Source organism: Hippocampus guttulatus, chromosome 12, assembly GCF_054856545.1.
Source record: "Hippocampus guttulatus isolate MCC_2025c chromosome 12, RoL_Hgut_1.0, whole genome shotgun sequence".
Classification (NCBI taxonomy): Eukaryota; Metazoa; Chordata; class Actinopteri; order Syngnathiformes; family Syngnathidae; genus Hippocampus; species Hippocampus guttulatus.
This window is the reverse complement of record NC_141272.1, coordinates 13,386,506-13,410,224: the sequence shown is the minus strand read 5'-3', so window position 1 is coordinate 13,410,224 and position 23,719 is coordinate 13,386,506. Positions and strand designations below refer to the sequence as shown.

Genomic DNA, 23,719 nt, shown 5'->3' with positions numbered 1-23,719 from the left:
TTGGCAACGCGGGCTATGTACAAGTCGAAATTTGGCACTCATTTGGTAAATATTAATTGTCTTTGTTTTCAGCAACATTTTTTTTTCCTTCTAGACACGTCCACTGAAGACAAACCAAGCGGTCTGTCTTAATACAGTGCGAAGGTGCAGATCTACTCAACTGCAGAGAGGCACAGGCTTCTGTTTTGGGTAAAGCTTGTGCTAGGGGGCTGGAGTTGATCCTAGCTGACTTTGGGTGAGAGGCAGTGCAATCTCTGGACTGGTTTCAGCCAATCACGGGGCAGCCTTTATTCATTCATATGCATATATTTTAACCAGCAATGCTAACTTATGAAGCGTTCATAATCAATGTTAGGGATGGCAAGATATTTTTCAATACCTTACTGGCAACCTAACAGGAGTTCAGAAAATTCAGAGAGTAATAAGTATATCAAATTTTAAAATACTCTACTATTGATAAAAACACTTTATGGGTAAATTGATCTATTAAAAATAAAAAATGCAGCTTTACAGATGCCGCGTATGTTCTGTCGCACTAAACATGGCTGGTGGGATCAGAAGCCATTATGAGGCAATTGCAACCACCGAGTGGCATTACTCGTCGGGGGGCATGGTGGGTGAAGGAGGATCTTTTCTGAGGTTTAGTCTCTACAACAACATCAAGACTGTTAGTCCCGCCATTAAATAAGCAAATGCTACAGCACATTTTCTTTGCTTTTATAGAGTAGCAGGTAGAATGTTGGAGCGTGAAATCGCAAATGTACTAAAACAGAGGTCCCCAACGTTTTTTGCCTCACGGACCGGTTTAATTTAAGGCAATATTTTCAGGGACCGGCCTTTAAGGTGTGACGGATAAATACAACAAAATAATATGATATGACCAGCATGAAAACTGTGGTATTTTCCAAACATAATAATAAACACAAATCATGACACGAGGAACGTCCTATCTGGTCGCAACACTCTCTGGTCGCTATGGTAACATTTAAACATGCCTTCAAAATAAGATACACCGCAAATACAAAGTGCATGAAAAATAAGAATCACCACCGCCGCATATTATGCAGAGTGGGCTTGGTGGGTGGGAATCTCCCACTGAGATAAATCCGTATTTTAAGTAGGACTTCTGATGCTGTCTATTAAATGTAACCTTCTTTTTCTTGGAAGTCGTAGGCTCCTCTTCTGTCTCCTGGCTGGGCCTTTCCCCCTTCCCTAAGACATTTGGTTTTTTTTACTCATTTTGCTAGCCCCTGGTTTCGTTTTAGCGGTAAGCTATCACGTGACCAAGAAGCGTGCCTTGAGCTGCGTCAAAAGTGATATTGTAGAGGGATGTAACAGAGAATCCGGTCATTTTTCAAAATAAAACATCTTTCAGATTCCATAATAAATAAAACGGAAGTAATGGAAGTTATTTTTCCATTCTGTGCGGCCACGGACCGGTAGGCCTGGGGGTTGAGGACCCCTGTACTACAGGACACGTTAACTTCACGTGTCAGCAAAGCTTAACTGGCGCAGCGTTTTTAAGAAGGAAATGTGTTCTGCTCTGCAGATTGTCTGCCGAGTCTGCCGCATTTGGTGCTAACATGCTCGGCACGCACACAACACTGTTCCGTGCCCATAACTCTTCTCGCCACTGCCTGCCTTCTATTATGGGATGTCTACACACACACACACACACACACACACACACATCCTCACAATACAAGCGTTCTAGAACATCCGGTCGTTCTGCAGTTGATGACTTTCATTTTCCCCACCCATTTATGTAAACCAATCACAGTCCTGTCGATATTGACATCGTTAAGTTCACACCTTGAAAGCACTGCTTAGTCGAAAGACAGCTAACGTCCCATAGATCTGTTACTTCAACAGGCACGTGCGCCAAGTGGACACAAACCTTGTAATTATTGCCGCACTTGACTTCAAACGTTCCCTCCTCACCTGTCGTCTCAAAAAAATGATTTCTCATTCAAGTACTCTTTGGACATCACATGATCATGACTAAATGAATAGCATTCCACAAAAACAGGAGTAAGGGCAAGTCTTTCCAGCACCCTGAGCTTAATTTTTTGACCCCACACCACCATCTTTGTTTAATGTGTTAATTAAAAAAAAAAAAACATGCTCTTAGCAGCGGAGCCCCGGGGAGCCACTTATTTCGCTTACGCCTCTGGCCGGGTCTGACTCTCGATAATATCAATATTTGATGTTGATGTGACTTCATCATCACGACTTTGGCCGGATATTAAAACAAAATGAGAGAATTCTGTTTTCATATTCAGCCAACGTAGTGAAGAACTGGAGCTTGATTCTGCGTTTGCCACATAAATAAATATGGCCTGTACTTCTATTTAGCACTTGCAAGAACTCATGAGGCGAAGAAAGTTGCTGGCAGACTATTCTTTTGGCATTTTTATTTCTTTCACCAACAGTCGCTGGCTGCGATGCATCAAGGCAGAGACATAACGCGATGGAAAAGATATTGGCACGGCTTTGGGGGAGCGATGACAGTTTGCCAAAGTTGGATTTTTCTTAATCAAATAAACTCACTGGCCAGTTCCAAGATGCTGTAAAAGGTGGCACGCCACCACTGATAGGAGAAATGAGATGTAGTAGCGCTAACCAAGATAAAAAATTTCAAGAATGAAAAAAAGATCATGGAAGCGATAAAACTGGGCTGCTTATCTGGGGGTAAAATAAAATGGGGAAAACATCCATACAAATCAGTGTTTTTAAATGTCTCCTTTGTGTACCCTGACTAGAAACTTTTGAGCAGTTCATTTATCAGAGTTGTGTGTAGTGATAACATGATTTGTTGCATATTTTTTATTTACGATGGCACTTTGAGGGAGGTTGGTTTGACGAACCCTTTTCAGACAACACAACGTAACGTTCCAAGTTGCAGCCATTTGATAAGTAAGGCGCGAAACATGACAGAATTCAAGAAGAGACACATGGCAAAGCACGAAAATATTCCTCCCTCTATCCCTCCTTGCGCCATCAAACGTCTTCAATCAAGGTAAAAAGTAATGTTAAACGCTCATTCATTGTCTTGACTTTATTAGTCATTCATATTTATTTCACACAGTTTTTTTGACGTGTCACACGATAGTTATTCTCCATGAAATGCATTTTTAGTCACTCACAAAAAAGTTGGGTCCACTGTATATATCGCAAACTCAAATGGCCTCGTACACAGCGGAAAAGTTACACCGCCCCCATTGTGTGCCTACTCTTCTTGAAGGATGAAAAATCTGCATCCATCCATAATCGCATTCGACTCCCCTGACATGGGAGATGGATGAGTGTAAGGAAAAAAGAGGAGGGAAAAAAAAGTCATGCATTTAGAATACCTTGTGCTGCTCAGGACGAGTCCATGATGCCTGTAAAGGACAGAGAGAACAACAAACGACAACAAAAAAAAAAGGCAGAGTAATTCTTAGAAGGCAATCCTCGTGAGGGGGTAAAAAAAAAGCTGCAAATGACACGTAGGTATTAAGTTCTGTGTTTTGTTTTGGGGGGGTTTTTCTCCCCCATCTTTAATACCTGAGCTTGAAAGTTGGATTTGGCGCAAACAGTCGACGTATCAAGTCTTGCAGTTGCAACTTGCAGTTCTATGCTTGATGTCGACTATTGTGTGACGGCAAAGGCCCGGATTTTAAATATTTCCAGTAATCCCTAGCGTGTTCTCTTTGGAACAACACTGCATCTAAGCTTCATTAAGAAGCCCATCCATGATAAGAAGCGTCATGATAGCCCAAATGCTTTCAAAGATAAGATTAAAAAGGTTTTCACTTTATCTCGGGGGGGGGGGGGGGGCAGCGTTAAAAAAGTGGTATTGAGATGATCGATTCGCCATCCATTTTCTTGTTGCTTTCGTCATCTGATGCAATGGTAGCACTAAAAGTAAGACACGCTACAATTACTTTTTACACGCGTCGCAGCTCAATATTTTCCTTCAAAAGGCTACTGAAAGCTGAATTGATCATTTTTGGCCTCTTAAACAAGCCCTTGGGACCCATTTTGTGTTTGTCTACAACCAGTAAATGTTGGCCATTACTTTAGTTAATCCTGGCAGCTATGGATTGTATTCAACGTCTGAATGCTGGATACATCAGTGAATTCTAAGAGGATTGGAACAATGTTTACATCGCACATTAACTCTCCCTATTATGTCGACGGGAGTATTATATGTTGGTGTTAATTGGCCCGCTATGCATTCATGTATTCTGTCGACATTTCATTGCGAGAACATGCTGGCTAATTTAGTTAGCTGCATTATGCTGAAAACCAAAATGATTGGCATCTGGATTTGCAAGTGCTTATTATTTAAGAATTAAATACAGAAGATCAACTACAGTATATGATTACAGAAACACACTATTGGAATATTAAACAAAGGCGGCAGTTTATTACAGCGGACATTTCCAAGAGTTTGAATTCAAATGTAAGCGGTAAAAGCACACATGTACAACATATTGTGGAGCGACCACCTGTCAGTCGACTGGACTGCTAATTGTCGATGCCATGAAGCGAGCTTCTGAGAAGTCTGCACTCGATTTCACCTGACAAAGTGTTTTCTTTTGCGACATGGTTGAAATTGGCTCAACTCGTGTGAATAATTGCATTCACCAAATGAGGTCATTGCAGTCGTTCCTATTTTTTGTTTGTTTTTCTGATGGGAAATGAGAGCCACCTATTTGAGGGAGAAGGTTATTTGTCAACCTAGCAATTGCGGTACATGTCTACTTCAGGGATGGCTGCTATTTGCAGAAATACGGTATGTACATTATGGAAAGTGACGAGGGAACAAATTGCACTGTATTTTGCAGCCCGCTCTCATGGATGGCTTTTGAGCTACCCAGGACAACATGCGATGTCCATTTGGAGTGACAGACACAGCTCACCAAGACAAGAAGCTTTACAGAAGGCATGCTCGAAGGAGAACATGTTAAAGCGTGACAATGAGGTGCGATGGCTCGTGTAACAAATAGAATGACAAACAGCTCTTTCATCAGATGAAAAGCACGAAAACCTCTGAAGTAAACATAATCTGCTGGAATAATTGTCAGGGGGGAAAACAAACACAGTGGTACCTGTACTTAGGAACGTCTCTTCATACGAAATTTTCAAGTTATGAAAACCCCTCAACAGGAAAATCTTGCCTCTACTTACGAGAGAAATTTCAAGTTACGAAAGGTAAAAATACAGTTTGCGCTGCTAGTCGCAGCCCCGAGTTTTCTGAATGCAACATTCTTATAGCTGCTCTGCCATTGGCTACTACCGAGCATCATTCTGATAGAGGGACCTCTACCGTATGTGTCTATGTGTGGAGATCGATAAATAGATGTGCGTCCATGCAGCATCCTCGTCATTGGTCCCTCGGACCATGAGGCGTTCCGATAGTTTTACGTAAATGTGAATCACCCAGTGTTCACCAGTCGGGCGATCGCTCACTATGCTGATGCCTTGGACATTTTCGAGGATTGTTAAAAGCTGACAAAAGCAAACGTCCTTGGATCGGTTCGTGATGAAACCCCAGGCAAAAACCACTTCTGAGGCAGAACATGAAATGGAGGGAAAAAACGATCAGGATGCAATTAAAAGTTAAATGACCATCATTTTTGTTCTTTATTATTTTTCTATATTATGCACAACTCTCATTTATTGTGCAATAATCTAATTGTAACATGTATTTGTTACATATTTTGATGCATTTTTTATGCTTTAGAAAACATTGATGACTGAATTTTGGGGGGCTTGGAACGGATTGGGACATTTACATGGAAAATGTGTCTCTACTTACAAAATTTTGTAGCTAAGAAATTTCTTCCAGAATCGATTAATTTCGTAAGTAGAGGTACCACTGTACGGCGAATGAAGCCATCATCAAACTCACAGCCGGAGTCTATCTTTCATTAGTTGCGCATTATAGATGCAATCCACCGGTGTAACTGCACTCTTTGCGTCCTATAACACAAAACTAATATAGCTGGGGCGCCACGCAAATATATCTGTTAGTCCAAGTAAGTCTTAAACACCGTATGTCCGTGGGAATTCTTGTTCTACATATAAACAAACAGCAATGAAAAGTTGAAACCTGACACTGCGCAAAAGTCTTAGACCACCACGACTATCTTGCTCATTTATAAGACTTTTTTTCACAGCCATTATTCTGACATATTCAAATTAGTAAAAAGAGGGACAGATGGAGGTATTTATAATGACATCAATTAGGGTTCCATTCCATTTAGCTTTAAGAGAGGCAGCTCCCTGCGAGCCCTCAAGTTGACGGGAATGTTGTAGTAAATATCTGCCACTTTAGTCTTATAAACCATGTTTCTAATCAAACAGACACAAAAAATAATTATGTCATCGCTGTATGATGACAAGCGTGTTTTAGTGGTGTAACAATTTAACACAAAGCGAAAAGAAAGAAAGAAAAAAAACATGAGAACAAGCTTGTTCTGTTATTCAAGCACCCCTCTGCTCAGAATATTAGATTATCCAAGGTAGTGGGAACTTGATTTATTAAAACAAAATAATGGCGATTGGTTCTTGTCTTTTCTGCATTTTTACTCAGCATAAAACAAAGTCCATGATGGAGTTGTGAATTTAACTACAATGATATTATGAAGTACATTTCTGGTGGCCAATGGACTCAATTAAAACGTAGTGTACATGTTTCCATTATTTATCTGCGTAGTTTCATTCATAGTGTCATAGAACACTGAACAGCTCGTTATGTCAAAAAACTACGCTCGCTATCGCATTGCTTAAACCCCAAATCGAATTGGTGAGCTATGAGAACATTGTTGGCAACAGGCACAGTCTGTCCCTTGCACATTAGCGCAAACAGCAGTTAGCTGCATTGTCAATGCCGCGCCGCAGAAGAGCTATGGCCCTAATCTACCAGACAGCCTAATAGTGTGGAACATCAGCACCTTGTCTGCGCACGAGGCACCGGCTCTGCGCTACATTAGCACTTCATCGCTATCATATGTGATGCATGTCTGTTTAAGACAAAATGAATGGCAGCAGATCAGGGTTTAGGGGGGTTCGCAACAAAAACAAACAGGTAAATTTTGCCATAAAACAAATTTTTCCACATGTTGGCAGCTTCGTATTAATAGCCGCAATAGAATTGGCTATTAAAGAGGTATGTGTGTGTGTGTGTGTGTGTATACTGTATATATATATATATATATAATTACTACTATGATGTGCTTGGTCATATCATTGGTCAGATATTACGAGACTATGGGTAAATCGATTGGCAACATTAAACTAAAAACTCAAGTACTCAAATGCTGTATTTCTTTACATTGTTTTGACATGAAAAACGGCATCATTAGAACAAATCCTCATCAATGTGCAAAACCCTGACAGTGTTTCAAAGCCCCTGACTGACATCGACCATCATGGGTGCTGTCATTTAAGGAGCAACAACCTTGCATTGCCGCATTACCGAGTGTTCAGGCTTGCAAGGAACCTTTTGTTTCCAGAGGAGACAACAATCGCGCAATTGTAGCTTGTCTCTGACGTCCTTCCAAAACCGTTGTAACGTTAATAGGCTTTCGCCTTTTATGAGCAATCAAATGAACAAATTTATTCCCAAGTACGTACTATTTAATTAGCTATCTGGATGTTGGAGAACCCAAATAGAAATATAGTATGTGTGAAAGAGACAAAAGTTGTTCAACACTGTGCAAATGTTCCATCACTTTGTGCTAGACAGAATGTGAATTTAGTCCTCGAAAAAATCATGAAAAGCCACCATTGACTGGCTACAAATTAATTCGCTCGAACGTTATCTAACTGCGTCTGTTTCATTTGTTTTCAACTCATCAAAACAAAGCGCGAATAGCTGTGTAAAAAAATAAACACAACACAGCTATTCCATACACATGGTACGATTGCTGCTGAGGTGATCTTGACATAGTAGTTTAACTCCACAGTTTTAATTTACGTAGTCACTGCATTTATATTGTGCGATCTCGTAATCTCCCTCCTAATCCTAATAAGGAGTGAGCTTTGCGCATCTGTTAGCGGACAATGCCGTGCTGTACAAGTCTAGTCATAATGCATTTCTTGGCACCAAGTTGTACAGTGAAGGTCTGCCGTGAGAAGAGTCGAGCGAAGCCAGACAAAGACGTCTTTAAGTGAGAGAAACAATGAATCTGTCAGAGCGCGGCAGCTGTAACTCGAGTTGCTTTAGTTTTTGTCCTGTAACAAAAGCGGCATTTAAACCAGGGCCACTGCGGGTGCGGGGGGGAAGACTTCCCGTCTGCTAACTGGTAATGCTCTCCTCGCCACATTCAGATGAGTTAGGAACAAATGAATGAATAGAGGCATGTTTTATGTCACTTGGGTTAACAAGAAGGAAAATGACCTCTGGACCATTGTATATTATAGCCAGTCTGATGGGTTTGTGTGAGAAGTAAACTCCCTCGGAACCCTAATGCTGATGAGACAAATGTTAAACGTCCATCATGCTGTGATTTGTCTGTCTGAGAAATATCACATGAGAATCGATATCGTTGCAAGATGAACAGCCTCAGGACCAGACTCATCAAGGGGCGGGGCACTCAACTACTGTCTCGTAGCTATAAAACCACTTAGACAGGAAACGTCTCGGTCTTCTGAATCGTATGCCTCATTTTCATTGTACAGTTCTGACTTGGATTTTTATTCCTCAGTTTGTGGAGGAGTTTGGTTTCCCACATCAAAATAGTAAAGCAGGGAAACTGTCTTCTAAATATTAATGCGGCTTTCCCCCTGCACCGTACCGAGTCGGCTTCAGAACAGTACCGCAGGAGACTGCGAAAATCACATGGCTTTGAACATATCATTTGGAATGAGATGCACTAACAAATAACAATGGAGGAGAACCAGCATCTTGAATTTTATTTGAAGACAGCAGTGCAGCAAAGTGGAGACTGGAGTATATTGCTGCAGCACCCAGTGTTAAAGCACAGCTGGGCAAGCTAACATTACCACAAAAAATATTTTGTGTGTCATTTCTTGCCTTGTATCTTCACTTTAACTTGTTGAGCCAATGGCTAATCTGCTTGAGAAAAGCGTGGCGAACATCTAGTTGTTAGTATTGTGTGGTTTTGCTAAAGGAAACCCAACATTAGCGAGTTCTTTCTGCCTCATCTTTTTCGACTGTTTGCTTTTTGCACATGGAGTGACTGGTGTTGGACGAGAGAATGTAGGGTCCAGAGACTGGGGGCAGGTTTCATGTTGATTATTCAGTGAAGCACTTAGATATGAAAGATGCCGCATCCATCCATCCATCCATTTTCCGAACCGCTTGATCCTCACTAGGGTCGCGGGGGGTGCTGGAGCCTATCCCAGCCATCTTCGGGCAGTAGGCGGGGGACACCCTGAATCAGTTGCCAGCCAATCGCAGGGCACACAGAGACGAACAACCATCCACGCCCACACTCACACCGAGGGACAATTTAGAGCGCCCAATCAGCCTGCCATACATGTTTTTGGAATGTGGGAGGAAACCGGAGCACCCGGAGAAAACCCACGCAGGCCCGGGGAGAACATGCAAACTCCACACAGGGAGGCCGGAGCTGGAATCGAACCCGGTACCTCTGCACTGTGAAGCCGACGTGCTAACCACTGGACTACCGGGCCGCCCTGAAAGATGCCGCACTGGTGTATAATAAATAAAGTGTCGCATTCATATTGGTACCATCCAGTGGAAAAGAATCTTTCGAAAAAGCGAAACGTTACAGTCAAACCCTTCAAAACGTTTTTTCAAGCAACTAATATGATGTGGTAAAACCCCAGCAAAAACAATGCGCCATGACCGCAACCACTTGTCATGAAGAATATTCTGGCATTTTTGTGTGTCATTGATGCTAATACTGCTAACATAACATAACGCCTTGCTTTTTGCACACAAAATGACAGCGACGGTTTTCATCATGTTAAACAGTAATCGGAACCAAACCGGTAGGACCTTCAACTCGTCTGAGGTTTACCACATTTTCCTTCTCATTTGGATCATTTCAAAGCGGCTGAACACGCCTTCAGACAAGCAGCTAATTAGCTTCACTGCTCAACGCAATGTACAGACGCACCGGCTTTTCAGTGTTGTACAATCAACCCACACGCTCTAAAACGAGCCAAACTGGATGCGCTTTCATTGGATGCAGCCACTCTGGATGAAATACAGCTGTTGTGATGAATACAGATGGTGTGGCAGACGGACATCAGATGAAGTTAACTAAACAATTAGCAGCTATTGGTCAGTACGTCATTTTCTTTTGCTCTCATTTTCTGCTCCCGTTAAATCTTCCCAACTAGAAATAGAAATGGGGAAAATCCACTGAACATTGGGATCGTTCATGGGGCTGCTAATCGTTTCTTTGAGGCCGTACTCGAAATGTGCAAAACACACTGTCACCATTGTGCCTGAACAGCCGCATACGAGTGAGCTGGTCACTCTGCCCATTCTTCAGTTTTGTGAAATTCGTTCCTTTGGTGGCCACATGCAGATTTTATCTTTGCAGTAGCAGTAAATGTTTTTCAAGCCATAAAATGCAGATCTTGGAAGCACATTCGATATTAAACACCGGCCACTTTAACTCGATGGAATGGGAGGTGTGAAGTGTTCAAGTGTGACAGTGTGCCTCTGCACCGTGGGCAGAGAGAGAACAGGCATATCGTGACGCGTGTCATATGGCGGCAGTGTTCTCTTTGCGTTTGGAGTGCGGTGCGCCGCTCGCAATCTATTTTTGATGATCAAACACTCGCCCCTGTGAATGTGGCAGGTGGCTGTAAAAACACTGTACTTCTGTTGTCCACGCATTGAAACCACCGGCTGCAATAATGAAGCCATAAAAAAAAAACATCCCTTTCATAGGCCACCACTGATGTTACACTTTGAGAAGGGGAGCGTTTGACTCTCAAAAGACAGATGGGAAAGAGCGACACTCATACATGGTCCATTTGGTTTAATCAAAAATGTTTGACTGTCTAGACCAGAGATTCCCAAACTTGACGATAGAAAGTATAAATGGGAGGTCAATAACACATACACATTATTATTAAGCCAATTGTGATGTTTTCACCCACACATTAAAAAGTGCTAGGTGATGAAATTTAAAAAACTCAAAACAATTGAATAAAAAACAAAACCACTTTAGCTGCTGTGTTTGGCACGCCACATATTTTAGATAACTGGCAGTAGGATAACATCAACAATCTAGCTGCGCATGCCAATCTTGCATTAGATTTTTTTTTTTGTGGTCTCATGTTTTGTCCAATTAAACATGATGCCAATATTTGGGCTTTATTTTGGCTTTTTTGTGTGGAGGAATGGAGGGTTCGCTATCTTTTTCCCGACGTTAAAGGTGTCATGTGACTTCAAACTGGGAAAGGCCACTTTATGCCAAGGTTTTTAATCACTGCTTCCCAAAATGATTGATTATTAATGGTGGTCTGACATAATAATTCATTTACATTGTGTTTTTGGGATGCGTTTTCTCCAAACGGTTAAATGTTAGCAACTAGTTAGGGAAAGCCATCTTTGCATGCCTATCTTGTGCTTGCTTTTATTTTGTATTTGTCATGTGTTTTGAACGTTTATGATTAAACGTGATGCCTTAAAATTTGTTTGGAAGGCAGGGAGTGGGCTTCGTTTTGGAAACGCTGGTCTAGACAAATACCGTATGGAGATGAACATGAAAGAGACAATGATACCATGTTTGAGAGTGATCGGGAGACAGAGAAAATGGTGTTTCACTTTTTTTTTTTTTTTTTTTGGTTACGTGACGACAAACAACGCGACGTCATGCTTCTACGCCAAGAGGGAGTATTTGACGAACTCCACTTGGAGTGCATGCAGCAGTCGAGCCGGCGATTGGGCTTTCAAGAAACTTCCACTAAAATGGCATAATTGGATTTCAGCTGAAATCTGGAGGCGGCGCACTTTGTCACAGTACAGTTGTGAGCCACGCCGATTTCATACCTGATAGATCCTGTTTAGGTGTGCCTGTAGGGAGAGAATGTAGCGCATGTAATGGAGCAGCTCCACAATCCCGCCACATAGTACACCATTCTCTCCACATTTTCCCCCTCATTACTTGGCAGCCATAGCGAGACCCTTGAGGAAGCGGGCCGCGTGAGATTTGTGAGGATAACTACCGGCAGGTGTTCATTGTTTTTGATCATTTGACCACTAAATGTTACGGGACAATGTTGGTTGAGATTGTCATGATGCAAAAACAAATTGCTAACGTGTGCAGATCACCTCAAGTGAAACAATAGCGAGGATACAATTGAGCGTAAAATGTAGAACCCTTTCAATCACGATCATGAGCAGAGCAAAATGTGATTGAAAATGTCAAATGAACACGTGCTCATTCGAGCGCTCATTGTGGCAAACACAGTAAGAAGCAGACATCGAGTTCCATCGCAGGCCTCTGGATTGAATTGGATTGGGAAAGAGAGGAATTCGGGTTGACTTGCTTGACATTTGGGACGTTTAAATAAAATCTAATCTCTGCGTCGACAGTTGAATGCAGTATTGTCAAGCTAATTGCGTGAGATCCAGTGGGCCGTCTCGAAGGAGATGCTTAATTTGGTAGAATTAATGGGCACAAACATCACGGAGTGCTTTGCCAGCAAATACCTGTCGACTACTTTACTTCTTGAAATACAGGTTAAAGGCGCAGTACTTGATATCTCCCCTGATTTTCTATACAAGTTAAAAAGTTTGTTTCCCCCCCACCCCAAATTTGCTGCTGTAGACTGCAAATTTCCCCAGTGTGGGACAAATAAAGGTTATCTTATCTGATCTTATCTTAAAATGTGGCTTAGCTTCAAATGAATCATTGTATCTCAACAACACACACTGGATTTAAAAAACGGATATTTAGTGTGAAATTTTTCTTTATCAATCCATTCTGAAAATTAACGATGCACCATTTTTATCCATCCATCCATTTTCTGAACCGCTTTATCCTCACAAGGGTCGCGAGGTGTGCTGGAGCCTATCCCAGCTGTCTTCGGGCAGGAGGCGGGGGACACCCTGAACCGGTTATTAGTGCGATAAATTGATTAACTACTTGGAGGAATTGTCGGAAACCTATGTGAATGTAGCTGTAACTTGACATAGCTGAGAGTGACAGAATGCTTCTGCTGTTTGCAGCCAAGTAGCACACTCGTTTTGCTTCAATTTCTTGATGGTAAGGGGATTCATAAACAATCAATTTAAATAACTTATTATTAGGCTTGGGTGGCCCTGTGGTGAGCGGGTCGACAGTGCAGAGGTCGTGAGTTCGATCCCGGCTCCGGCCTTCCTGTGTGGAGTTTGCATGTTCTCCCCGGGCCTGCGTGGGTTTTTTCCGGTACTCCGGTTTCCTCCCACGTTCCAAAAACATGCATGGCAGGCTGACTGAACACTCTAAATTGTCCCTAGGTGTGATTGTTAGCGCGGATGGTTTTTCGTCTCTGTGTGCCCTGCGATTGGCTGGCAACCAGTTCAGGCCTACTGCCCGAAGACGCTGGGATAGGCTCCGGCACGCCCTGCGACCCTTGTGAGGACAAAGCGAATTGGAAATAGATGGATTATTATGCTCATCCCTAGTTGTGCATCGTAAAACTGTGGGACATTCTTTTTTTAATTTTAACTGTACATAAGATTACACACTTCCCAAATATTTTAACAGTCTTTCCCAAACTTCTTAAATTTGGTTTCCTTCGCCCCTGAACTCAAACTTCTTAAAATGCATCATACGGTGTATTGCCATCACATCATATGCACATACACTTGTAGGCTAATTATAAAGGCACACAAAATGTGCATCAAAAAGCCCTTGCATGGCTGAGTGATGAACAATGAAACAGCTGACAGCTTTTCACTGGCCCGGTTGGGGCAAGCCCTACCTGTAGTTGTGCCATCCATTCCATAAGGAAGGCAAATCAGACCATGAAGTGAAATTGACAGTCTCGACTAAGTTATTTGTGTTTATGCTTTACCTGCTCGCCATCGGTGAAGACGCGGTTGCCGTAGCTCCAGCTGATGGTGGGCGTCGGATCCCCCGAGGCCTCGCAAGTTAGCATGACCTGCTCCTCCATCTCGGAGGTGCTTTGGTTCACAATGTAGGTGATCTTAGGTTTGACTATGAAACACAAAGTTGACGCAAAAAAAAAAATGAGTGCTGGATTTGGGATGACTTCAAAGGGAGAATGAGAGGCTTGACATGTGAAGGGGAGGCGTCGCGGCTAAACCATAATAAGCTGTCTATTCGCGGCAGCAGCAGCAGCAAAAGTATGATAACCACGCGAGGATCCAAATGTAAATTCATGTGGGAATTATGCCAGTTTTAGAAGGCTTGGCCTCTATTTATGTTTACATGTCAGCAAACTGTTTGGGAGGAGTTTGAGGGTGATGCTTGCAGAGCAAAGAAAATTAAAGCACTGGATGTGAAGCATGAAGTTTGTTTTTTGTTTTGTTTTGTTTTGTTTTTTTTCCCTCACACTCTGCGGAGGATGAACACATTGTAGCATTTCTTCACTGTAACAACTGAGGATTGTACAAAACTCGGCAAAGGGATGTATTTGCAACCCCTTATTAAAATTGCATGAATAGCCATGGGTAATTATTTGGTGAACAAAGGAGCAGCCGCCTTGTTACCGATGTCATTATATAAAAACTCATTGATTTTTTTTTTCCATCTTTTTTTTTTATGACTAAAATATTAATACAGCCTCTGAGTACATGTGTGCGCGACAAAATAGTGTAGGAGCACATACAAAAATAAAAAGAGGACTGGCACTGGTGAAGTAACACTTTGAAGACAACAATTGTATTTGAATTTGAGGATATTTTGACGCTGCCGGGGGGAACAAGTAAAAACAATATGGCCAGCTCTACTTTGCATTATTAGCTGGAGTTTTTCACTGGACAAAAGGTGAAGGAAAAACAAGACCTTGTCACATGAGAAGGGCATAGTAAACTATTGACTGCCCCCCCCCCTCCCCTTCCCCACCCCTCACCTACATAGTCCAAACCTCATTCACACACACTTGGAGCTTTTTATAGTCTATGTCACATATATACTGAACATTAGAGGGTGACATCGGAGTGGCGTGTTGCATCCCACTCCCACAGAAAAAAAATCCCATCCCATCCCGATGAAAACGACTCTCATCCCCTCCTGCTCATGTTCACTTTTGTAGGTCAGCTTCATTAAGAACAACTAAACGTGCATTTTACTCATTTATTGAACAAATTGTCAGCCCATCTCCCTCTTTTTCTTTTTTCCTACTGGCTACGCCTGTCTCAATAACAAATGTTTCCGGATGACGTATTTTCCCAGAATCACGATAAAGGATCGAACTTTTTTCTTTTGATACCACTGGTTTAGTGATGTGAGGTAATTAACGGTGATTAAAGGTAAAGTTGACTCCCATCCTGTGGGAATTCCGCGGGAAGAGACAAATGTTAAACGTCCATCTTGAGATTCCCGAAGAAAATTCCGCCTCGAATATACACATAGTAAATAAATATTCCCCGCTCACCAAATACTCTCAGACTGAGCTCCTGATCCGTTTCCCCAGCCTTGTTTTTGGCGATGCAGGTGTACTCGCCCTCATCGAGCTTGCTGACATCCATGATGGACATCTCCGAACCATCCTCATTGAAACTGTACTTCTCTGCCGCCTTCAGAGTGATTTGGTTCCTGAGGGACAAAAATAACAATCTCCATTAATCCATCCCTAAAATTTCAAGCATCACAAAATACAGTATTGTCACGGATTCTTCCACATATCACTTCAAATCTTACAATGTATTTTAGCAAATGTAGCTCTAGCCATTTATTGGAGGGAGGCATCTATTTGAAATGAAGTCTTTATTTGTAAAAATGGAGCCCGACGTTAATTTGTCAGTTGACTGATGGAATACTTGTTACTTTTGTGTTACTGTGAGAATGAAATGTGAAACTGTCTAGTCCTCCCCCCAACAAGGTGTGTCCCCACTGAAATGCATTTCTTATACCAACAAAATATTTGTGAACAAAGAGGAGCTATTTTATAAATGCACAGTCAGTGCTATCAAATTAGCGACTTTTTTCCTGCTCAAGCAACGTAAACGCGATGCACCACTTTTAAGTCCGGCAAAGACCACATGAGTGGAATCGTATTCACATTATTTTTCATTTGACAAGAATGGAGCCCAGTGAAAAGGCACTTGCGGAGTCAATTGCGCTGAGCATTGCCAAATTAATTGTGCCCATTCATACATGATGTAGCGATACAATGGCAACCTTTGACCTGAGGTATGTGATTGTAATTTGCAAAGATTTTTGCAAATTCGCCTGCTCAGCCATGAATTTTGATGGCTCATTTTATGATGCTGATGATTCTTAAACCTATTAAGATTTATGTGAAATAGCATTTGACAAAAGGGACATTATTTTCCCGAAGACTAAAGTCAGTGTTTACTATCACAGTCTCTATAAAGAGAAATATTCATTCTCATTACTTTTGTGGAAGTTAATGCTCAGAAGACAACAATTAAATTATTGTACTGTGTACTCATCTATTTTTCTTTGAAGTAATCATCCCCATAATTATTTATGTTAAAGCCATTTTCACTTCATTGTCCTAAAATTCACACAATAGAAGGAAAATGGTTCCGTGGCAAAAGGATAAACACAACCTGTCTGACAAAGCAAGGGCCCTATCAGTGTCACACACAACAATGTGCCTATTGAGGACGACAGTCTTCAGGTTTCGCTGTCTTTAATAAGGATCCTATTGCAATGATTTAACCAGTTAGCCTACAAATGTATTTGAGTAAGAAATTACATTCGGTGGCAAAACAGCAAGGATTAAATTAGATTTACTTAGAATCACTCGGTGACACAAGCTTGTTTCACTGTTTGCATGACTGACAAGATGTGATGCCACCAATGGTTATGCCACCAATGTCTTATATATATATATATATATATATTATAATATAATATAAAATGTGTGTGTGTGTGCGTGTGTGCGTGTGTGTGTGCGTGTGTGTGTGTGTGAGACTTCTCATTTGTATCATGGCCATTGTCACATGAGCACACAAGCCCAGATAGTGTTCGTAGGTGAACATTGGGAGGCTTCTGCTCGGGGGAGAAGCCTCTATTTGGACACCAATATGGGAATAACATGAAACAATATTACAATTAATGTCAAGAGAATTTTATTTTCACTCTGGATGAAAATGCTTCTTACCTTGTCCAGGTCACCATGGGTTCAGGGTAGCCATCGACCGCACAGGTCAGCATGGCAGATTGGCCCACATCTGCTGTGGCATTCACCTCTGACTGCCATACTCTGATCGTTGGGAGCACTGACACACACAAGACACAGTTGAGAGAGATGCATGTCATAACTTCATTCATGGAAGCAGGATGGCAAACACAACCCAAATTAACATCACAAACAGAACACTTATTTGAGGCGCACATCATTCTCTTGCGTCAGAACTCAGGAACACTCACGTCATTAGCATGAGTGCTTCTGGCGACCCAGTTTCTGTGGGCAACCATTTGCACATTCGTGCCTAGAGCCTCTATGGAAACCCCCGTGTCTCCCCAAAAACAAAACAACAACAACAACAACAAACGTTTTTTAAAAAACAGGAAGATGAGAAGACAGCGGCAAAAGCTCTGCTAACCATTTACGACGACCTTGATAACCCGTAAATCAATCTCGCCGCGGGCCATCAGGCGTCCCTCGCAGGTGTACGGGCCCTCGTCGGTCTTCTTTATGCCGCGGATTTGAAGGTGGTTGTTGCTCAGCACCTTGAAGCGAACTTGAAAGGGAAGATAAAAGCATCGTGAGGGATTGTCAAGTCCTGCAAAACAGCCGGTACGAAACTTGCTAGGTGGCTCAATGGGATCACGGAGACAAGAGTGGTTGGAGTGATAGTTGACATGGTAGACCTGTCATCAGTCAGGTTTATCTGTTGAAAATCTCTGCGATATTCATCCATGAATGCAGTGAGTGATTCCTAACCACTGTGGTGCAGAACATTTGTGTGCTTTGAGGGATCATCTGGTGTGTTACGGAAAGTAATCCAGTGTCACTGAATTGGTATTATTTTCTATTATAATGTTCATCTGTCTCTGCCAGTCATTTATAATGATTAAATGTTCTTGCACTCGATGGAAGAAAGTACAATTAGCCTGCGTCTCCAGCTGCTACTATTCATCCAAAAGAATGAACTGAAAAGGCAGAAGCAGGTAAATCTGTCAGTAAATTGAGACGAGATCATCATTATTTTGGTTTTCTATACATGCCTTTTAAAAATCTATTTTAGATTGCGTGCTGTGAGATTTTTTTTCGAATGTAATACACGTGCTTCGGCTCAATTTAAAAATAGGGAAAAATGTATTCCTGCACTAGCTCAACTAGATGGGAATATATATTAAGGGGAATCGCCCCAAAAGTAGTCACATTTTCTGGCAAAATTTGCATATGATGTCACTGGGCTAGTGACGAAAATGAGGAAAATTGTGATAATCGCCATACAACCCGGAATTTGAACTTATGCTTAGACCTAAGAGGGTCTGGCTGCTCAGTAAAATATCTATAACCTAGACAAAACTCTGTTGCTCATGCCACTTAATTAAAATCACACAGGCTGTTCCTACGCCACACCTAATCCAGCAATAACTGTCAAACATGAGATGAATACTTTTACTTGATTGTAGTTATATGTTGTTACTTGATACATTACTTTCTTACTTTGTGTTGAAATATTGCTCCCAATGAAACATTGCTTGTTCTGTTGGTGAAGCTAATACAACCCCCTCACATGAATCCCAATACATGAAAATGAAAATGGAAATTAGAACATGGATGTCAACCAAATCAGTTGTGTCCATCTTCAGAGGCACCACCGTAGGATCTTATTCATTATTAATACACCTCATACTGCACTTACCACAAATATATCCTTGAAGATAACAACCGGAGTTTGAGATGAAATGTTGACCTAATAAATTCAATCATGTGTTAATTCAAAACATTGTTACAACCCCCGCGCGGGTTTGTGTTGTGATGTGCCCACGACAACACAATACACTTTGTGATATTGCTCTGGGTCTTGTGTGAATAAAACAGTCAACTGTACTTTCCTATTCAAAAGCAAATTAATTTTTACCTTTTTTTTTTCTTTGCAAATAAAAGTGACAGTGAAACAGGCGCCGTCAGGCAGGCACCCATTACCAGAACATTTGCATTGTAATATAGTCAAATTATTTTGACCGGCGCTACTTGTCTAGGTTGTCGGTTTTTGCTGTTGTTTTTTAACATCATGCCACTCATAATTTACTCATTGTATTTCACTTTAGGCCTCATATTATTAGCTGTTTCATTAAAGAAATTGTTACATGAAAGAAGGGCTTGCATGTTGGAGGTGTTGAAAAAAAAATGGGTGTAGTTTCCCACTCGTTCATGAATGCATAGCAATTTGTGAACCACAACAATGCAAATCAGTCTTTCGCTTTTCGTTCCCATGTCATAATATCTTTATTTCCCAGTCACATTGTACCGTAAATTTATATTTCATTTTAGGCGTGACATCTGCACCCTGTTGGGTCAAAAACAAATTTGACCAAATCCTCATTTTGCATAATGCAGAGATGCTTCCATCCGTGCGCCACTCCAATTGTCACAACAGTAGTGGTTCAAAAATGTAGTCGTTGGATTTCAATTTCATTCTCGTGATCATTGGACTGCCATCTTACCGTCTTTTTCCATTTGTATCCTAGCTCCTTTGTACTTCCAAAGGATGGTGGGCGGAGGGGAACTGATGACGTCGCACACGATGACGGCTGTGTCTCCTTCCGTGAACTCTTGCGGTGACGGCGCATTTGTGAAGGTAATTCTCTCTGAAAACAAACAGCGACGTAACTACTGCACAGGTGTAAAACTCAACGCCCGGGGGCCAGATCTGGCCCGCCACATCATTTTATGTGGCCCGTGAAAGCAAATCAAAAATCTCTACCAAATTTTAAAATTATCATATGTAATAAATAACAGGCATATTGTAAGCATTTTCTTGTTGCCAAACCCCTCATTAGAGTAACTTAAACAATAATCGAATAAACCGTAATTATTGAATTTTTATATGGTTTCAGTCATAACGGCCCTCCGAGGGAAACAGTCCCAGCAGCAAGCCCACTGGACACGTCACAAACTAGCATACAACTGGCTAGCAACGAGACCCGACAAAATGCCACCCAAACGGAAGCAAGACACAAAGCAGGATGAGGATTTCCTGACCCTCACTCAAGTAAACGAATTACTCCAGCAACAAAAAGAGCTTTTTACGGCGCTCTTGCAACAACAACAGGAAAATTTCAAAGGATTTGTCAAGATGATAATAGACTCAAAAAACTCACGACTTGACACTTTTACCAGGGAAGTCCAAGAAATAAAAACCAGCATCAACTTTACCCAAAAAGAGGTAGACGACATTAAAAAAAATCTAATCTGTCAAACTGGCCATTCCAAAGACATGCAAACAGAATTCTACAAAATATGTGACGGCATGCTTGTATTAACAGACAAGATGGACTACTTGGAAGGACAGTCAAGAAGAAACAACTTGGTAATTGATGGAATTGAGGAAAAACCGGGAGAAACGTGGACTGAAACAGAGGAAAAAGTTCAAAAAATCCTCAAGGAGAAGCTGCTGATACAGGGGCAAATTGAGGTGGAGAGAGCTCACCGCACAGGAAGACAAGAACCTGGAAGACCTCGTCCGAGGCCAGTTGTGGTGAAATTTCTCAAATACAAGGACAGATCAAGGATCCTACAAAAAGCAAAATACTTAAAAGGCTCCAACATCTACATCAACGAAGACTTTACAGATGCCGTACGACAAAAAAGAAAAGAGCTCCTCCCAAAATTAAAAGCTGCACGTGACAGAGGGGAAACTGCCTACTTAAGACATGACCTGGTTGACTTTAAAATCGCCCAATTAATGTACAAAGCACACAATAACCTGCTCTGCCAAAACATTCAGAAGTTTTTCGAAATTCGAGAAAGCAGCTATGATTTAAGAGGTACCAACTTATTCAAAAAACTCAAAACAAGAACAAACATCAAGCAAAGAAGTGTATCTATCAAAGGTGTTAATCTGTGGAATAATCTCGAAACGGACCTGAAAATGAGTAAATCGCTTGCTGAGTTCAAAAACAAATTCAAAAAAATAGTACAAACAACCTACATCAATCAGAGTTAAAATGATAAATTCAAAACATTAAATATAATGATAAATCAGAACTAAGTTGATAAATAGAGAAAGGTATATAAATATCCATTATGAATACAAGAGAAAATTGACACAAGAGTGTCAGGGTGTGGAAGTATATAATCCCGATACAAACCAAAAGTTGTAAAAATATCACGGTTAAGGGTCAAGTATGAGCCTTAATGGAGACTTCTTTCTTCTTACTTTTTTCTGTTCTGATTGATATAAAAATGATTTATTAGATACAATCACATAACGGGGTAGGACTAGATAAGTTTTTTACTTCTTCCTACTCCCTTGAACATAATAACTGTGTTGAATGAAGATTGATTTCTTTCTTTTTACTTTTTTTATCTACCTTATTTTCTGTCAAATTATTACTGTATATATGTTTTATGTTCAATAAACAAACAAACAAACTAAAATGCGGCCCACGACAAAAATGAGTTTGACACCCCTGAACTACAGTATACTCATCGAGTTTCATTCACGAGGATTTTATTCACTGTTTTAATGTACTATATAATGTTCTTAGGGAACAGTATATATTTTTGGAGCAATTTTGCAATTTCTGTCACGTGAAACTACAGTTTCAAACCAATTAAAAAGGGCTACAATGGAGAAATGAAATGTAGCAAGGACGCACACAAGATTATTGAGCCCATTGGAACACATTAAAAGACACCGTCCCCACGTGTTAAACACTGTGCACAGGACTTATAATTGTTCACACCAGGGGCTGCTGTTTTGGTCAATCGCCACGAATTGTCATTACTGTCTCCACATAAGATCATCTTTCAGACTGCACAGGGAACTTGTAATCGTCCAGACTTTAATTAAACTGGGAGAGACTCTTTATGTGCATCTGTGGCTGCTGCTGTTTTGGGTAGCAACCAAGTTCTAATGAGCTCGGCTCTTAAGAAATAATGTCCACGTGGTACTAAGAAGGCCCATGAAGTGACGTAAAAAGAGTTTTTAATTTTCAGAGGACGGCGATGCGGTAATTTAGAGAACATAAGGTTTGCTTGTTTTGCTAATCATTTTACAATTCGTAGAATCCCCTTTGGGCAAACAAGCCATTTGTTGAACTCATTTTGTGATTACCAGCTCCTTTGAGGAGGATTTTCTCCATTCAAAATGAGTTTTCTCAGCATTCTTCTCCCTTGTAATTTAATCAAGTTCCGCCGGCTGACGATATTTACTGCAGTGATTTTCCATTCTAAACTAACCATCTGATTGATGGAGTTTGCTGCTGGCACTGAAGCACTACGTCGACCTAATACACTTGACCCGGCCAAATGCTGCAGACTGGCATTGAGCTGCAATCTTATCTGGTGACATCCCGTGGATTAAAAAGATAAAAGTGCGCTTTGTAACAGTCTGTGCCTACAGGTGGAAGTAATAATTGGTTGGAGAAGATGGGGGCGACATTGCAGTGGGAGGCAGTCGAGCGATGACGTTTGCGTTCCTTTCACACAGCTGAGAGGTTTCCTTTTCAAAAAGTAATGTATTTATTTAAAATCCAAGCATCAAACTATGTAAATAGGTTCTCCTCCTATTTGTTATACACACGGCTGGCCGCTTTCTGTGCCATCTAAAACAAACAGTGAAAGTGTTGACAAGCGAAGAAAACTCGTCTGATGGACATGTGCTGATGCACAGCATTCATGGAAAATAAAAGACATTCATCACAGGAGCTGCAAAACAGACAGCATCATTAAGCAGCCTTCTAATGGTCTTCCGACCATTTATCGAACTGATGAAAAATCTATCGTCTGGCGAAAAAAAAAAAAGCTAAAGAGTAATGTGATGCCCTAGAGCAGTCAATAAAATACGACACATTTAATAAAAAGGTTTTTTTTTCTGCTTTGACATTGAGCAGAAAATACTCACGGAAAATTTTGATGTTAACCGTTGACTCTCCCTGCTGATCTCCATTGGTGGCGACGCACTTGTACGTGCCGGCGTTCTCCGTCACTGCTCGGTACAACGTGAGGATGGATGACGTCTCGTCGTTTCGGGTCACCGTGATGTCCGGTCTGTTGGGCTCTATCCTTTCGCCGCTCGGCCCGAACCAGTCTATGTGCTTAGCCCCACCCATAACTGATGGGTAGCAGCCAAAAAAATTAAATGAGTCTATCTATAATGTATGTGTGTACAAAGTAGTAAAGCACAGTCAATCTGTTCCCCTGGACCGAATAGTGCTGACGATACATTCTATTTTATGCACAGAAGCCTTTGCTATATGTGCCTCGCAACTCACGTTCCACCAGCGCTGGCAGTGTGACTCAGCAACAAAGGGCTGAATGATAATTACATAATCGTACAGACAACAATAACAATTCAACATGGTGGTGGTAATCGCACTCAATACAGTACATTGCGCTGAATTGGACCTTGTTCTCACCAAGAGCAAACAATGCGATATGTAGCCATTAT

General features: G+C 41.3%; 1 protein-coding gene across 8 annotated transcripts in view; it reads right to left on the bottom strand.

The window, feature by feature from the left end:
- Positions 1–23,719, bottom strand: part of ncam1b (neural cell adhesion molecule 1b) — a 67,109-nt gene that overhangs the window by 19,672 nt on the left and 23,718 nt on the right. For 4 of the 8 annotated variants that reach the window (XM_086124862.1, XM_086124868.1, XM_086124863.1 and 1 more), the window contains exons 3-10: positions 23,174–23,383; positions 19,770–19,913; positions 17,693–17,830; positions 17,248–17,365; positions 15,550–15,710; positions 14,005–14,147; positions 11,993–12,016; positions 3,354–3,383 (exon numbers count right to left, since the gene is read on the bottom strand). In XM_086124862.1, coding sequence (XP_085980988.1) covers positions 3,354–3,383; positions 11,993–12,016; positions 14,005–14,147; positions 15,550–15,710; positions 17,248–17,365; positions 17,693–17,830; positions 19,770–19,913; positions 23,174–23,383 — 968 coding nt within the window. The remainder of the gene's footprint in view (positions 1–3,353; positions 3,384–11,992; positions 12,017–14,004; positions 14,148–15,549; positions 15,711–17,247; positions 17,366–17,692; positions 17,831–19,769; positions 19,914–23,173; positions 23,384–23,719) is intronic. The other 4 variants (XM_086124864.1, XM_086124865.1, XM_086124866.1 and 1 more) reach the window with 2 other exon arrangements.